This window comes from Mustela erminea, chromosome 6, assembly GCF_009829155.1.
Source record: "Mustela erminea isolate mMusErm1 chromosome 6, mMusErm1.Pri, whole genome shotgun sequence".
Taxonomy (NCBI): Eukaryota; Metazoa; Chordata; class Mammalia; order Carnivora; family Mustelidae; genus Mustela; species Mustela erminea.
In genome coordinates this window covers 106587835-106607182 of record NC_045619.1, presented here as the reverse complement: position 1 = coordinate 106607182, position 19348 = coordinate 106587835, and the positions used below count along the sequence as shown (strand labels likewise).

Genomic DNA, 19348 nt, shown 5'->3' with positions numbered 1-19348 from the left:
TATAAGAGACTATGGTAACAAAGAAGTTAAAAATAAACAAACAGAAGAAAATGTGGGATTGTCACAACAAGGGAGTTTAGAATATTAATGAATAATATCACTCTTGATAGTTACTCCTCTATTACATAAAATACATATAAGCAGCTTCATCTTCGATATTCAGGTATAAAATAAAAAATTACCTCCACCTTTTCAGTGAGGAAAAATAGCCAGCCATCAAATCTGAATTGGTCATAATCAAAATCTGCAATCTCACAAACAGAATTCTCCTACTTATTCATGAGTAACTTTAAGATATTAGATTTTCTTTCTTTCTTTTTCTTCACCTAAAAGTAACACTTTAAAGTAATAGCAGTTTAATATACTGGGTGATTATTGCTTTTAAACATGATTTTACTTTTGACACACCCTACGTGTAAGGGTATCATGTTGAATACACCCAATATATGGAAGGAGAACAAGACTTAAAGTGTCGAGACTAGGCTGCACCCTTTCTCATTAGTCATCAATACTGAGTTGGCCTCAATAGTTGAGACTAACTGAACTGGCCTCAGTTAATGTAACTGCTCAAACTGTAACTATAAACTGATCACAGAGTTGGTAGCTCAGAGATTAAAAATATGAAAGTGTTTTGAAAACTATAAATTGCCATATAAATCTTAGAGGGAAATAAATCAAAGAAATGGAAAACAAATATATGTCCCACATCCTAATACTTGGCAGCATGGGTGACTATCATTGCTAAATTACCTCCTTCTAGGAGACTTAATGCTAATGGAAGGAACATATCAGAAAATTAAGATTTTTACACTGTCTTATACTTTGTCCATAAAGGGGCTGCATTTTTTAATCTTTCTCTGATCTGTCAATTCTCTAAAATTTTGAGGATTCTCAGTAGTAAAATAAAACAAGACAAGAACATTAAGAGAACTAATGAAGGTATAAATGATATTTTGAACTATGGGGGAATATTACACCATTGGCAAATTATTACACATTGAACACTGCAGAGCTCTCTACTACGCTCTTATTTAAAGCAAAGTAAGAAAAGTAGAAAAATTTTCTTTAACCTTTTTCAATTGTGATTCCATTTTCAGACACTCTTCCTTCTTCTGTTCCAAAGCAATTTCCAGTGTCTTAAGCCGTGAGTCCTTTTTCAGTCCTGAGGAAGCCAGCGAAGAAGCATGCTCTTTCAGATCCAGGAGTGAAGCCTGAAAGAAGCAAAACATGTCTAGAATACTCAGTACAGACAAAATGGAAATGTAAATTTTAAAATTTATTATCTTGGTGGCTTGTAGTTGCTCTTTATTACTATATACTGACACTTCCATTTCAAGAACATTCATGAAATATAAAACAGCGTCAGCTTCAGCTTCTGAGTCCTAACTAAAGCTTAATTCCCAAGAAATACCAACTGAACTGTGATTTAAAGAGTTCTACCAATACATATTCATTCCCATAAATTAAATGAAAGTAGATCAAGTTTCATGAATGAAACTAGTCATTAGCAGTAGTACTCACTACTAGTTACTGCAGTAGCTACAATGAATTAAATATAAAATACTTTTCCCTTTTAAAAGGAAAGTTCCACTAGAAACTTAAATATCCATAAACTGTCTTAAAAATAACCAGAAATAAAATCCAAGAGTGCCCCTAAAGCTCAGGCATTATTACATGATCACAGGCAGTATTTTTTACTATTTGGGTCACATTAACAGGACCTTCCAAAAGCAAGACCAAAATATACTAAGTAATCTAATTAGTCAGCAATTACTTATGATTTCTCTGCCAATACTGAGATGTACTTTAAGAGATATTATAAATACACAGCCCTCCATTACATAAAATTTTGTTTATCACCCTTCTTACCATTAGCATAGCATTTCCATGTGTGACAACTTCAGTTATTTTAGGATCTATAAAAATGTCATTAACGAGTAAGAAACCAATATAACATATTGAAAAAGCTAAAGACTTAGGAAATGAATGATCCAATCTATTATGTCTCTGCAAAGCTTCCCATAATTCCCCTTAATATCTTCTGAAAAGCCCTGTTGTAAGAATATTAAGGAAAATCTTCCATCAAATACATTTTTTCTGCATTATGTAAACGCCAACAACATATACATACAATGCACTAAGCAAACCAAATCATTCTATTTTGGTGATCTTAACCTCTTTTTCTGAGAGGTCGCCTTGCAATAAGCTGACTTTTTCTTTCAAATCTTTAAGATCTTTTTTGTAGTTATCAATTTCCTCTTGCTTCTCTCGTTCATCTCTGTCCCGCTGCTCTTTTAAGCGTTCAATTGTCCGCTCCTGATGAGAGAACACATCAATATGTAAGAAAATTCCTTTCATACTTATATTATATGACCCTAATTCAGCTTTCAGCTGATAAAATTTCACATTTTCATGCTCCATTCAAAATACAGGGATAAGCTGTTAATAATCAACTTTTCAAGGAATTCACCCTTCCTACCTCTCTTGCAATAACAAAGATGTAGCTTTGCTCTTTTGATTCCCCTAGGTTTCTTTTCCTATAATCTCAAATAGTATTAGAAGTCCTTTTGAAAAAATCCCCTTTATTCAATTCCCAATAACAAAAACTTAACACACACACACACACACACACACACACACACACAGACCTAAGACTGATAAGTAACACATATTTTTTATATGTAACTCACATGTTGCCCACAAACAATGGAAATGACTCACAATTTGCATATCAAAAAAGGAAGAGATTTAGGAGATTTCGATATGTTGAATTAAAGCATAAAAAAGGGGAGGGGGGCGAGGGGGAGATGGGCACCTGGGTGTCTCAGTCAATTAAGTGTCTGCCATCAGCTCAGGTAATGATCCCAAGTTCCTGGGATCGAGTCCCACATTGGGCTCCCTGCTCAGTGGGGAGACTGCTTGTCCCTTTCCTTCTGTTCCTCCCACCCTCCCCCTCCCCCTGCTTTCTCAGTTTTCTCTCTCTCTCTCTCAATCTCTCGGAGGGACAGTCCATTAAAACTTCTGTCAACAGATACTCGGTAAGTCTGAAAGTTGAAGCAATTTTAAGTATATTTCTGGTTATTATTTCTGACTATATCCAGGGATCAAGACTTGATCCCTGGCACATACCCTGAAGCTTGTGAGTCCAAGAGACTTAAGGAACAGTGACCCTATTCCTTTAAAAAAATCCAATTACAATGCACCACCAAGATTCCTTAAACCTCCTTCTAATACATTAACACCTAACTGGCTGGGCCACTTCTTTATTATGTCAACCATTTCTGAAAACTTAGGTTTGCTCATAAACGTGAAACGAAGTAGCTGGGCCAAGACTAGAAAAACAACAAGTGTGTTTCTGTTGATAACTAAAATCCCATATTTTATTAGGCACTACCATGGTACAGTAAAGGAGAACTAATTATATATTGCTTCCTAATGGTCAATGTCTGATATTTTCACATCCTCAAATTCAAACAGATGAGATAAATAAAAAGTACTTTTCTTTTCGTTCAGGAGACAGTAAGTGGGAACTTATGGCTTAGTCTTTAGAAATTTCAGCCAATGGGGGCACCTGGGTGGCACAACTGGTTAAGAGTCTGACTCTTGGTTTCCGCTCTGGTTATGATCTCAGGATGGTGAGATGGAGCCCTACATCAGGCTCCTAGCTCAGTGTAGAGTCAGCTTGAGTTTATTTCTCCCTCTCCATCTCTGCCCCTCCCCCCCTCTATTAATATTTAATATTTACATTAATAGATATTTAATATATCTATTAAAGTAAAGAAGAAAAAAGAGGAAGGAAAGAAGAAGGAAAGGAGAGGGGAAAACTTTCAGCCACTGCTCTCCAGTGTGAAATCCATCTTGCCTAGCAACAGATGCTTAAGTTGACAAAAACAAAATGGCTTTTCTATCCCTTTATACTATCTACAACAGCAATATTACAGAAAACTCTTTTCTCTTTTGCCCTAAGGGATTTCTTCTGCCTTTTAAATCCAAGTCTCATTACTAAATTTAACATTAACGAGAAAGAAGAGCAAATGTGTCTACAAAGGGTCCAAACCTGTTACTCACTTTCTCTGCAAGGGCCTCCTCCAAAGTTGTCAAGGCAGTGTCAGTGTTGGTAGTGTCAGCCTGCAAGGATTTGACCCGTTCTTTCAAGCTGCTCATTTGCTTTTCCTTATCTCTAAGTTGCTCTTGAAGATTTTCAATCTAAGTGTGGGGGAAAAAAAGGAAATTAAGAGAAATACAAATAGTCACAATAAAAATCATTTTACGTTAGAAACAGATCAGGGCTGTCTCTGAATGTGTGTTCCACAGAAATAATTTAATACTAAGGGTCTCCAAACTGAATGCAAAATTTAAAAGACAGAATTTAGAGCCAGAACACAGAAAAGACACACATGTAGCTATGGACATATATGCATATATATAAATCTCTCAAAAAATAAGGAAAGTAGCTAGAGAGAAAAGAGCCAACATTCAGAGATGGGATTGGGAGTGGAAAGATAGGAAAGACAAGAGAAATGGGATAACTTCCGGAGGAGTCAAGATGGCGGAGAAGTAGCAGGCTGAGACTACTTCAGCTAACAGGCGATCAGCTAGATAGCATATCTAAAGACTGCAAACACCTACAAATCCAATGGCAGATGGAAGAGAAGAAGAACAGCAATTCTACAAACAGAAAATCAACCACTTTCTGAAAGGTAGGACTGGCGGAGAAATGAATCCAAGGCGAAGGGAAGATAGACCCTGGGGGGAGGGGCCGGCTCCCGGCAAGCTACGGAGCAACAGTGCACAAAATCGGGACTTTTAAAAGTCTGTTCCACTGAGGGACATCGCTCCAGAGGCTAAACTGGGGCGAAGCCCACGCGGGGTCAGCGTGGCCTCAGGTCCAGCAGGGACACAGAAGGATGGTGGGTGTCTGAGCGTTGCAGACCTTACTGGTATTACAACAGGGAAGCCGGCGAAAGAGACAGAACCAACAGTGAGCTCACAGCTCGGAGTTACCTTGAACCGGTCACAGGCTTGGTGAGCTCGGAATGCGGCGGGAGGCCACGGAGACGGGAGTAATTGGGCGCTGTTCTCTGAGGGCACACTGAGGAGTGGGGCCCCAGGCTCTCGGCTCCTCCAGGCCAAAGACCAGGAGGCCGCATTTTCATTCCCGTCCTCTGGAACTCTAGGGATAGTGCTCAGGGAACAAAAGCTCCCGAAAGGAAACCCCAGCAGCTTACTCAGCCTGGCCGGTGCAATTCCGCCTGGGGCAAAGATGCCTGAGAATCACTACACCAGGCCCCTCCCGCAGAAGATCAACAAGAAATCCAGCCAGGACCAAGTTCACCTACCAAGGAGTGCAGTTTCAATACCAAGGAGAGCAGCGGAATTCCAGAGGAGGAGAAAGCAAAGCACGGAACTCATGGCTTTCTCCCGGTGATTACTTAGTCTTGTACTTAAATTTAATTTTTTTTCTTTTTCAATTTTTTTTCTCTTCTTCTGCTAAATATTTTTTAACCTTTACCCTTTTCAACGTTTTTTTAACTAGTTTATCTAATATATATATTTTTCTTTTTTATACTATTTCTTTATTAGTTTTTTTTTAATTGCGTTTTTTTTTTTCTGAACCTCTTTTTATCCCCTTTCTCCACCCCAACCCCCCCATGATTTGGGGTCTCTTCTGATTTGGTTAAAGGATATTTTCCTGGGGTTGTTGCCACCCTTTTGGTATTTTACTTGCTCCTTCATATACTCTTATCTGGACAAAATGACAAGACGGAAAAATTCAACACAAAGAAAAGAACAAGAGGCAGTACCAAAGGCTAGGGACCTAATCAATACAGACATTGGTAATATGTCAGATCTAGAGTTCAGAATGACGATTCTCAAGGTTCTAGCCGGGCTCGAAAAAGGCATGGAAGATATTAGAGAAACCGTATCGGGAGATATAAAAGCCCTTTCTGGAGAAATAAAAAAACTATAATCTAACCAAGTTGAAATCAAAAAAGCTATTAATGAGGTGCAATCAAAAATGTAGGCTCTCACTGCTAGGATAAATGAGGCAGAAGAAAGAATTAGCGATATAGAAGCCCAAATGACAGAGAATAAAGAAACTGAGCAAAAGAGGGACAAACAGTTACTGGACCACGAGGGGAGAATTCGAGAGATAAGTGACACCATAAGACATATTGCCCTCGACCCGCAAGGACAACAAGAAGCCCCAGTTCAGATGTATCTTCTCTCTCTTTATTTCCGCAAGTCTACACACTTATATACGTTTACATGACCAATCAGCAAGCAGGGTACAGGAGGGAGCAAATCAGGCTGTGCACCTAAACAAACAACTTCGCTAGCAACCAATGCTGTTTACTTCCTCTTTGGGCGTTCCGCTTAGTCTCACGAGGCAATCCTAACCTGGCAACTAGCCAGGTGCCATCTTTTAATGGTGGAGGCCGCCCTGGCCAGGGGCCTGCCTCTGACATCACGAAACAACATTAGAATAATTGGGATTCCAGAAGAAGAAGAGAGAGAAAGGGGAGCAGAAGGTATACTGTAGAGAATTATTGGAGAGAACTTCCCCAATATGGCAAAGGGAACAAGCATCAAAATCCAGGAGGTGCAGAGAACGCCCCTCAAAATCAGTAAGAATAGGTCCACACCCCGTCACCTAACAGTAAAATTTACAAGTCTTAGTGACAAAGAGAAAATCCTGAAAGCAGCCCGGGAAAAGAAGTCTGTAACATACAATGGTAAAAATATTAGATTGGCAGCAGACTTATCCACAGAGACCTGGCAGGCCAGAAAGAGCTGGAATGATATATTCAGAGCACTAAACGAGAAAAACATGCAGCCAAGAATACTATATACAGCTAGGCTATCACTGAAAATAGAAGGAGAGATTAAAAGCTTCCAGGACAAAAACTGAAAGAATTTGCAAACACCAAACCAGCTCTATAGGAAATATTGAAAGGGGTCTTCTAAGCAAAGAGAGAGCCTAAAAGTAGTAGATAAGAAAGGAACATGGGGCGCCTGGGTGGCTCAGTGGGTTAAGCCGCTGCCTTCGGCTCGGGTCATGATCTCAGGGTCCTGGGATCGAGTCCCACATCGGGCTCTCTGCTCAGCAGGGTGCCTGCTTCCTCCTCTCTCTCTGCCTGCCTCTCTGCCTACTTGTGATCTCTCTCTGTCAAATAAATAAAATCTTTAAAAAAAAAAAAAAAGAAAGGAACAGGACAACATACAGTAACAGTCACCTTACAGGCAATACAATGGCACTAAATTCATATCTCTCAATAGTTACCCTGAATGTTAATGGGCTAAATGCTCCAATCAAAAGACACAGGGTATTAGAATGGATCAAAAAACAAAACCCATCTATATGTTGCCTACAAGAAACTCATTTTAAAACCAAAGACACCTCCAGATTTAAAGTGAGGGGGTGGAAAAGAAGTTACCATGCTAATGGACATCAGAAGAAAGCAGGAGTGGCAATCCTTATATCAGATCAATTAGATTTTAAGCCAAAGACTATAATAAGAGATGAGGAAAGACACTATATCATACTCAAAGGATCTGTCCAACAAGAAGATCTAACAATTTTAAATATCTATGCCCCCAACGTGGGAGCAGCCAACTATATAAACCAATTAATAACAAAATCAAAGAACACATCAACAATAATACTCTAATAGTAGGGGACTTTACACTCCCTTCACTGAAATGGACAGATCATCCAAGCAAAAGATCAACAAGGAAATAAAGGCCTTAAATGACACACTGGACCAGATGGACATCACAGATATATTCAGAACATTTCATCCCAAAGTAACCGAATACACATTCTTCTCTAGTGCACATGGAACATTCTCCAGAATAGATCACATCCTCGGTCCAAAATCAGGCCTCAGCTGGTATCAAAAGATTGGGATCATTCCCTGCATATTTTCAGACCACAATGCTCTGAAGCTGGAACTCAATCACAAGAGGAAATTTGGAAAGAACCCAAATACATGGAGACTAAACAGCATCCTTCTGAAGAATGAATGGGCCAACCAGGAAATTAAAGAAGAACTGAAAAAATTCATGGAAACAAATGATAATGAAAACACAATGGTTCAAAATCTGTGGGACATGGCAAAGGCAGTCCTGAGATGAAAATATATAGTGGTACAAGCCTTTCTCAAGAAACAAGAAAGGTCTCAGGTACACAACCTAACCCTATACCTAAAGGAGCTGGAAAAAGAAGAAGAAAGAAACCCTAAACCCAGCAGGAGAAGAGAAATCATAAAGATCAGAGCAGAAATCAATGAAATAGAAACCAAAAAAACAATAGAACAAATCAATGAAACTAGGAGGTGGTTCTTTGAAAGAATTAGTAAGATTGATAAACCCCTGGCCAGACTTATCAAAAAGATAAGAGGAAGGACCCAAATAAATAAAATCATGAATGAAAGAGGAGAGATCACAACTAACACCAAAGAAATACAAACAATTATAAGAACATACTATGAGCAACTCTACGCCAACAAATATGATAATCTGGAAGAAATGGATGCATTCCTAGAGACATATAAACTACCACAACTGAACCAGGAAGAAACAGAAAGCCTGAACAGACCCATAACCAGTAAGAAGATTGAAACAGTCATCAAAAATCTCCAAACAAACAAAAGCCCAGGACCAGACAGCTTCCCAGGAGAATTCTACCAAACATTTAAAGAAGAACTAATTCGTATTCTCCTGAAACTATTCCAAAAAATAGAAATGGAAGGAAAACTTCCAAATTCATTTTATGAGGCCAGCATCACCTTGACCCCAAAACCAGACAAGGATCCCATCAAAAAAGAGAACTACAGACCAATATCCTTGATGAACACAGATTCAAAAATTCTAACCAAAATACTAGCCAATAGGATTCAACAGCACATTAAAAGGATCATTCACCACAACCAAGTAGGATTTATTCCAGGGCTGCAAGGTTGGTTCAACATCCGCAAATCAATCAATGTGATACAACACATTAATAAAAGAAAGAACAAGAACCATATGATACTCTCAATAGATGCAGAGTACAGCATCCCTTCCTGATCAAAACTCTTCAAAGTGTAGGGATAGAGGGCACATAACTCAATATCATCAAAGCCATCTATGAAAATCCCACCGCAAATATCATTCTCAATGGAGAAAAACTGAAAGCTTTTCCGCTAAGGTCAGGAACACGGCAGGGATGCCCATTATCACCACTGCTATTCAACATAGTACTAGAAGTCCTAGCCTCAGCAATCAGACAACAAAAGGAAATTAAAGGCATCCAAATCCGCAAAGAAGAAGTCAAACTATCACTCTTCGCAAATGATATGATACTATATGTGGAAAACCCAAAAGACTCCATTCCAAAACTGCTAAAACTTGTACAGGAATTCAGTAAAGTGTCAGGATATAAAATCAATGCACAGAAATCAGTTGCATTTCCTACACCAACAACAAGACAGAAGAAAGAGAAATTAAGGAGTCAATCCCATTTTCAATTGCACCCAAAACCATAAGATACCTAGGAATAAACCTAGCCAAAGAGGCAAAGAATCTATACGCAGAAACTATCAAGTACTCATGAAAGAAATTGAGGAAGACACAAAGAAATGGAAAAATGTTCCATGCTCCTGGATTGGAAGAATAAATATTGTGAAAATGTCTATGCTACCTAAAGCAATCTACACATTTAATGCAATTCCTATCAAAGTACCATCCATCTTTTTCAAAGAAATGGAACAAATAATCCTAAAATTTATATGGAACCAGAAAAGACCTCGAATAGCCAAAGGAATATTAAAAAAGAAAGCCAAAGTTGGTGGCATCACAATTCCGGACTTCAAGCTCTATTACAAAGCCGTCATCATCAAGACAGCATGGTACTAGTACAAAAACAGACACATAGATCAGTGGAACAGAATAGAGAGCCCAGAAATAGACCCTCAACTCTATGGTCAACTAATCTTCAACAAAGCAGGAAAGAATGTCCAATGGAAAAAAGACAGCCTCTTCAATAAATGGTGTTGGGAAAATTGGACAGCCACATGCAGAAAAATGAAACTGGACCATTTCCTTACACCACACACAAAAACAGACTCAAAATGGATGGACCTCGATGTGAGAAAGGAATCCATTAAAATCCTTGAGGAGAACACAGGCAGCAACCTCTTCGACCTCAGCCGCAGCAACGTCTTCCTAGGAACATCGCCAAAGGCAAGGGAAGCAAGGGCAAAAATGAACTATTGGGATTTTATCAAGATCAAAAGCTTTTGCACAGCAAAGGAAACAGTTAACAAAACCAAAAGACAACTGACAGAATGGGAGAAGATATTTGCAAACGACATATCAGATAAAGGGCTAGTGTCCAAAATCTATAAAAAACTTAGCAAACTCAACACCCAAAGAACAAATAATCCAATCAAGAAATGGGCAGAGGACGTGAACAGACATTTCTGCAAAGAAGACATCCAGATGGCCAACAGACACATGAAAAAGTGCTCCATATCACTCAGCATCAGGGAAATACAAATCAAAACCCAAATGAGATATCACCTCACACCAGACAGAATGGCTAAAATTAACAAGTCAGGAAATGACAGATGCTGGCGACGATGCAGAGAAAGGGGAACCCTCCTACACTGTTGGTGGGAATGCAAGCTGGTGCAACCACTCTAGAAAACAACATGGAGGTTCCTCAAAATGTTGAAAATAGAACTACCCTATGACCCAGCAATAGCACTACTGAGTATTTACCCTAAAGATACAAACGTAGTGATCCGAAGGGGCACATGCACCCGAATGTTTATAGCAACAATGTCTACAAGAGCCAAACTATGGAAAGAACCTAGATGTCCATCAACAGATGAATGGATAAGGAAGATGTGGTATATATATACAATGGAATACTATGCAGCTGTCAAAAGAAATGAAATCTTGCCATTTGCAACGATGTGGATGGAATTAGAGGGTATCATACTTAGCGAAATAAGTCAAGCGGAGAAAGACAACTATCATATGATCTCCCTGATGTGAGGAAGTGGAGATGCAACATGGGGGCTTAAGGGGGTAGGAGAAGAGTAAGTGAAACAAGATGGGATTGGGAAGGAGACAAACCATAAGTGACTCTTAAATCTCACAAAACAAACTGAGGGTTGCTGGGGGGAGGGAGGTGGGGAGAAGGGGGGTGGGGTTATGGACATTGGGGAGGGTATGTGCTATGGTGAGTGCTATGAAGTGTGTAAACCTGGCAATTCACAGACCTGTACCCCTGGGGATAAAAAATATATATTTATTTTAAAAAATAAAAAACTATATATAAAAAACGGAAATGGGATAACTTCAATAATGACACTGTAAATCACTTCACAGTGAATCAGAGCAAGATAGTAAGAAAGACAAATCAGCTCTATAAAGAAAAACTGTTCTTAAATGCTAGTGTAAAAATATATTTTTATATCACCTTTTATGTAAACGTGAAGCATTTTCAATGAAATTCCTTATTGTAGATATTCATTCCTTCATACACATCTATATGCATTCATTTACTCAAGGAGGTATTTACCAAATTCTTTATTATATTGCAAGGCACTAGTGGGTACAAAGAAAAATGAATAGACCAAGTTTTATTATAAGATGGTAAGAGAACTAACCATTATGTAGCTGAATCCAAGCTAAGAATGGTCTTGTGTGCAATCTAAAGAGCACAAATTTTATTCTAGACAGATGGGAACCATTAGGTATTTTTAAGCAAAGAAATGATCCGGTCAGTTCTGCATTTTAGACAGATAATTCTGATGGTTCTGGAGAAAAAAATTTAAGGAGACTTGTATAGAGATGGAAAATAATTAGAGTTTATCAATCCCCCAAGAGATACTGAAGATTAAATGAGCTAAGAGAGATGGGAAAAGAAGGGTTGGTTTGAGAAACACTATAGAGACAGGATGTTATCATGGGAGGTTAAAGTACATATAATGAAAAACACTGAGGAAATAAACATGAAGGAATTGTAGCAAGATAGTCTTAATAAACTAAAAGAAAATAAGGTAATTACTGTAGATCTCACAAACTTCATTCATTCATTCAACACATACTTGAGCTCTTGCTATGTGCCAGAAACTTTTCTCAGTGTTGAGAATATAGAAGTAATCAAAACAGACAAAAATCCCTATCCTCAAAGAGGTAACATCCTAGTACAGCAGACATTAAATGAATGAAATAAACACAGTATGTAAGCTAGAGATAAGTACTATAGAGAAAAATCAAGAAGAGATATAAATTAGTCCACTCTAAACTAATACTAGAGTGAGCTGGTATATTTTACATGGTTTTCAAAAAGCAACATAAATATTATCTCCTTTGAAAAGATCTCCTTGAGAATAAAATGCTCTTTATACTCAATCACACATATACATATTACATATACATACACAGACTCTCTCCATTCTTTCATCTATCTATATGTTTACCACCTTTATCTCTATTTATCCCATCTACATTATAACACTAATCCCTGACCATATTGTAATTCTTTGATACGTGTCTCTACACGTAGACTGGATCCTGCCCCTCATATCTGGCACACACTAGGTGTATGATAAATATCAGTTCATTAATCAGTAAATGAATAATATATAAGCTTAGACTTCTAGAAACTGAATTTAGGCATACACATAAACTCCTGCCAAGAATGGAACAACAAAAGAAGTCGAGATACTGGCTAACAGACACATAAAAAGATGCTCAATATCACTCATCATCAGGGAACTACAAATCCAAACCACACTGAGATACCACCTTAACGCCTGTCAGAGTAGCTAAAATTAACAACATAAAAACAGCAGATGTTATCGAGGATGCAGAAAAAGGGCAACCCTCTTACACTGTTGGTGGGAATGCAAATTGGTGCAGCCACTCTGGACAACAGTATGAAGGTTCCTCAAAAAGTAAAAATAGAACTATCCCCCAATACAGCTACTGCACTAATAGGTATTTACCCAAAAGATAGAAAAGTACTGATTCGAAGGGGCACATACATTCTGATGTTTATAGCAGCATTATCTACAATAGCCAAATTATGGAAAGAACCCATATGTCCATCATCTGATGAATGGATAAAGAAGATGTGGTGTACGTACACACACACACACACACACACACACACACAGGAATATTATTCAGCCATCAAAAAGAATAAAATCTTGCCATTTGCAACGTTGTGGATGCAGCTAGAGTGTATTGTGCTAAGAGAAATAAGTTAGAGGAAGACAAATACCATGTGATTTCACTCATATGTGAAATTTAAGAATTAAAACAGATGGTCATAGGGGAAAGGAAAAAAGAGAAAGAGAAAGGCAAACCATAAAAGAGACTTTTTTTTTTTAAGATTTTTTATGTATTTGACAGAGAGAGAGATCACAAGTAGGCAGAGAGCAGCAGGCAGAGAGAGAGGGGGAAGCAGGCTCCCTACTGAGTAGAGAGCCCAACATGGGGCTCGATCCCAGGACCCTGAGATCATGACCCAAGCCAAAGGCAAAGGCCTAACCCACTCAGCCAACCCAGGTGCCCCTAAAAGAGACTTTTAACTACAGAAAATAAACTGATGGTTAATAGAGGAGAGGTGGGTGGGGGGGTGGGCTAAACGGACGATGAGTATTAAGGAGGGCACTTATCATGATGAGCACTGCATGTCATATATAAGTGATAAATTACTAAATTCTACTCCTGAAAATATTACACTATATGTTAACTAACCAGAATTTAATAAAAATGACAAACAAAACAGAAGTCTAGATACAACAATCAGATAACTTTCTGCACTAATCAATTTAATATAAGCTCATTAAGTAACTGCCTCATTCTACAGGGAAAGAGAAAAGTCTCTCTCTAGAGTGAATAAGAATTCCACTAGAAGAAAAAATAAGCTATGCTAAAAGATATGGTAACTTCAGACGAAGATATCATAAATGCTGTGTAAGGCTTAGATTTTTATTCTTTAACAATGAAATAATCATACAGGTAAACCACTAAAATCCCTGAAATGGGTTTCAGTCTTTTCAATGCCACTGAAAGTTCAAAAGCTGCTGTCAGAGAAAACACCATCACAGAAGAAAATCATTAGTCTTCATTTAATCAACATTTCTATTAGAGTCTCATGTGGATCAATCCTTAGGTAAACTCACAACCAGTAAAGAGAATTTTGCCACTCAAAAATCTAATACTTCATATACACAGAGAACATAATGTCCTGCTGTTTACATGTTCAACCAGCTACACATGTCATTCCAGTTGCTAACATATAAGCCTTATTAGGCAAAGAAAAGATAAAATCACACTGCTAATTAGACTTTCTTGTCAAGAAAGAGCAATACAAGAGCCATTATTTAAAATAAAATTTCAAAGAACCAACCAAGTTTTACATACAAGAAAACAGATTTTGTTTTACAAGCCCACCTAATACACAAATAGCCCTTACATGCATCATAAGGAGAACACCCTTCTTCCCCCCACCACCATCTTCAGCATCTAAGAAAGAAATTAAAACAAACTACTAACAATACCAATCATACAATTTCTATGTAGTCACACTATTAAAGGAATCCATTCTTCTTTGCAGGCAAAAACTTTTCATAAAATACTCAGGTGCAGAAGCTGCTAAACTTGGTAAAATCCCCACTAACAAGTTCTCCCTAAGCTACTTTCTTTTTCAATTACCCAGCTGTCTAAACAGATTGCTGAGTTGGAGGGGAAGAAAAGGATGGCTATTCACGTCTAAAGAGGAGGAATAAACATTCCATAGTGAAAAGAACGGACAAAATGAAGGACAGTGGACAGTAAAATTGCCTCCTTTGGGGAAGCTGCCATCAGCAAGGAGACCTGAAACAGACACTGATATGTGCAAACTAGCTACATAAGCACTGAATAAACGCTAAAGATGCTGTGTGTGGTATGTGGGAGGAGGAGGATGTACAAAACTCTTCTCTTTTAGTTTACCCAGCAACATGATGGATAACATGAGCCCTACAGAGAGCTGCTGTTAAATATCCTCACTGTGGTTGTGATTCAAAATCGTGCTCTCAACTACTGTTGATGATGTAAAAGCTGATCACCCCAATAGTGTCATATCATGGTATTTCAGTACTTACTATGCAATTTCTATAAAATATACAGTTTCCTATTTCTGTACTAAATTCAATTATCAACAGGATCTTAAAAAAAAAAAAAAAAACTTACAAAGAGCTTTGAATATAATATCCAAGGAAAAAACTGGATCGACTGCATACATACTTGAATGTGAACAATAAAAATGATTTGGGATCGTGTTAAATGGGAAAACACTCTTTTAAATATGCTTGGGCTATCGGGGCGGGGGGGAGCCCTCTCCATTTTGTGGGAACAGAAATCACAAAATCCCTAAAATAACAATATAACAATAATCATAATGGTTGTGGTGGTGAGGAGGAGGTGGTGATAACTAACATTTAAAAAGAACACTGTATCCTCATGAGGCACCTGGGTGGCTCAGTCCGTTAAGTGTCTGCTCTTAGCTCAGGTCATGATTCCAGGGTCCTGGGACAGAACCCCGGATCAGGCTCCCTGCTCAGCAGAGGGTCTACTTCTCCTTCTCACTCAGTCTCTCCTGCCCCCCCTACCCCAAATAAATAAAGAAAATCTTTTAAAAAAATAATAGTATTCTTTTTAAGTCAGGCATTGTTGTAAGAACTTTATATATAACAACTATTTAAGCATCACCAGAAGACTATGAATTACTAAGAAGACTAATTACTAAGTAATCAACCTTTAGAATCCTACTCTTAAATCACTATGCTATAAATTATGTTGTGATGAAAAAAAAAAAAAAAAGAAAAGACAATAATACAAATGACTTACGCATCTTTACATAAACTATCCCTTATTTTTAAATACTGTTTACTAATAAACATAGTACATTTTACTATGGTCACTTATACTAAAATCAATCCCTTACTGAAGCAAAGAATGAAGGCTGGAGGTACCAAAACACCGCAAATGCAAAAGTACATCTTCCATGGAAGAAACATATATCCAAACGCAATACACTCAAGCTAGTGGGCAGAGCCAAACAGGCTTGATAATCAGGATTTCAGTATCAAGGTATTATTAAAACAGTCTGTGTACCCTGATGTCCAAGGGCTAGAAAGAAGTAGCTAGTTTGGACTAGAAAGCACTTGACAATGAAACAGTGGAAAAGATTTTAAAAGATTTTCCTTCTCTTACTTGTTTTATCATATTGAAAATTAATGACTGCTACAGAAAATGACATATTTTATAATCCTACGGGCTTTTTTCCTACTTTCCATAAACCCCATCTGACACAGAAAGAGATCATAAAGTACCTATTAGTGTATATTCAACTTCTGCATGAGTATAATTTTGAAGAGATCAAAGTAATTGGTGCTTATTCTCTATGTCTATGTCCCTGATGATAAATAGAAAGGAGAGGAATCAACCAGGTTTACACATACAGTTTATTACCATAGAGCAGAACTTAGAATTCAAGATTTTTTTTAAAATAACTATTTACAGAAAGATGACACTTCCTTCTCTAATCATAGTATAGCTCTGATAACTGGGTTGTTAAAAAAAAAATTGAAACAACATAATTATTATATTATATAAAGCCTTTTTCTCCTTGTATAATTTTTATTTTATAAAGAGAGAGAAAAATGTAGGAAACCAGAGCAAGACTAATGCCAAATGCATGCTACATGTGAATTCTACAAAGCTGCATACCAATTCCATATTGGCACAGATTTTTTTTGACATCTTTTGTTTTGGTTTTTATCAGCCTTGCCAGTTGTCAGGAACTATCATGTTTCAATGTGGGTGATTTATTCCTAGTCAAGTGGAACTGATTACTCTGCCTTTGAGGTTCTAATCACTGAGTAAAGGTAAAAGAGACTTCCTCTAGGATATAGTTCTAAGGACAAGGAATCCCAAAACACTTCCTGCAATCACCTAGCTACTTTAAACATCATTTAAATAGTATTATCCACAGTTGTTCTAAGCAGTCATCAGCATCAACTTACTATGTGGAGCAAATTATAGAGAGGCTCTGACCTTTACCTACTTTGTTAACGGTATCTTCCAATATCAATGGCAGAAGTACAGTCTCTCCATATGAACTCTCCATAATCAGGGGCAAAAGGGAACTACAGTAATTAATAAAATAGAAAAAGGAAAAATTTGCTAAGCCCCCTAATTTCTAGGTAACTGTTTATCTACTACCCTACGCTCTGGCAAAAAAACTCAACTAGGCACAATTACAACTTACCAAAATGAGTTTCTGCCCAGACTATTTATATTGGCCTTTAAATATTATTTGTCCAGGGGCACCACGGTGGCTCGTTGGTTAAGCATCTGCCTCTGCCTCTGATCCAGCCCACATCAGGCTCCCTGCTCAGCAGAGAGTCTGCTTCTCCCTCTCCCTCTACTGTTCCCCTTACTTGTACGCTCTCTCTCTCTCTGTCTCTCTCTCTTTCTCTCTCTCTCTGTGTCAAATAAATAAATATATAAAATCTTAAGAAGAGAGAGAGAGAGAAAGAAAAAAAGAAAGGAAGGAAGGAGAAAAAAAGTATTACTTGTCCAATCATGTGCTTTCAGTTATGAGATGAGATAAGAACAACAAAATCATGAGAAACTCTAACCCAAAGTGTTAAACTCAGTTTAGGTTGTGAAAAGCTTTCACACCTGTATTGGCAATTACTGTTTATGGTCGTTAATAAGCCCAGCAAGGATTCTGGTTGGTAACCAACTATTTCTTTGGTTGAGTTTCCTTCTCAACTGTGCTATTCTCTTACCATGTAAGTCATGGAGTGGATTATTGTAATGAAAAACTAGCTGGCTATGTCATCTTGGGCAAATTACTTGATCTTTCTAATTACTTTACTATAAAACAGAAGAATAGGGCGCTGGGGTGGCTCAGTTGGTTAAGCATCTGCTTCACAGGGTCCTAGAGTCCCAGAGCAGACTCCCTGCTCAGCGGTGAGTCTGTCTCTCTCCATATCCCTCCCTCCTGCTTCTGCTCTCTCACTCATTATCTCTCTCAAATAAATAAAATCTTTTTAAAAAGAACAGTAATATTCCTTTCAATTATAAATACAACTGCATTCTTAGGGGGAAGACAAGAACATTTAACAAGTAATAAACTTCATCAGAGCACCACTATATTTTATCTTAAAAACTATTTAATTTGAACAATACAGAAAGTGTAGGTAAGACCTTTAGGACAAGACACTCAGAGTCCACTGCTCCTGACAGATTTTATAAATTGCTGAGAGGGAAAGTAAGTTGTTTGATAAACTTGCTTATGGGACAGATAATGGAACTAGGGACCACCTGCATTAAAAGGGTAATCTGAAGCAAAACCTGGGAAGACCAAAGGTCATTGTAAGTCAAGGTATGCTTGATAGACAATTCTATAAATATCTCAAATAACTTTTTTATCTGGCAGGCACACATAAAAATTTGCCTGACCTTCCAGTGCAAAAATCAAACAAAGAAGATCTACAAATTCACAATGGCAATCCTTTGGAGGCGGTGACAATGGTGACACTGCACTTAGGAACACAACTTACATCATCTGTACGAATGGTATCCCTTTAAGTTGCACAACAGCAACGACTATCAAGATAGAACAGTCTTATATTTAAAGGTTCAGTACATTTAGTACTGTTCATTTAGATTAGTACATTTAGTATTTTTAATTAATTAATTAAAACAGATGTGCTCGGCTTAGCTTCAAAGAAAAAGCAACCATGATTATTGCTACCTATTAACATCAACCAAGCTGAGAAAAATCAAAGACATAACATCAGGTGGCTAGCTAAGTGACACATGGTCTATCCACTGGATGGAATATTATGCAGCCATATACAGTTCATAAACTGAGGGTATGGAAACTTGTTTATCATATATTACATGAAAAATAAAAGTTATCAAAAAGTATGTACAGCATTCTAACAATTTGAAGGAAAGAAAAATTTAGTTTCACATAGAATTTTCCTGGTTAAAGGTTTTCCATCTTTTTCTAATACTTAAGAATAGACCTATATATCATTTCAATAAGAATGACAAAAGCAAGAATTTTCTAAATACTATCTAAGAAAGAAATCTTAGGATTTGTGATAAGTAACATGATTAGGATTATGACAAGAGGAGTTCTCTTATCATATGTACTTATCAACACGGGAAATCTCCAGGGATTTCTGCAGGACATGTAAGTAACCCTTCATATAACATATACCTTTCACAGTTTCATGCTGTGGGACCAAACAAATCAAGCTGTTAGAGACTTTGC

General features: G+C 37.6%; 1 protein-coding gene across 13 annotated transcripts in view; it reads right to left on the bottom strand.

Annotated features, from left to right (window-relative positions):
- Positions 1 to 19348, bottom strand: part of ERC1 (ELKS/RAB6-interacting/CAST family member 1) — a 541029-nt gene that overhangs the window by 355062 nt on the left and 166619 nt on the right. For all 13 annotated transcript variants that reach the window (XR_004287084.1, XM_032349214.1, XM_032349215.1 and 10 more), the window contains 3 exons: positions 4069 to 4206; positions 2176 to 2316; positions 1071 to 1211 (listed from right to left, as the gene is read on the bottom strand). Coding sequence is in view for 12 of the 13 variants with exons in the window: in XM_032349214.1 (XP_032205105.1) it covers positions 1071 to 1211; positions 2176 to 2316; positions 4069 to 4206 (420 nt within the window). In the remaining variant the exon portion in view is untranslated. The remainder of the gene's footprint in view (positions 1 to 1070; positions 1212 to 2175; positions 2317 to 4068; positions 4207 to 19348) is intronic.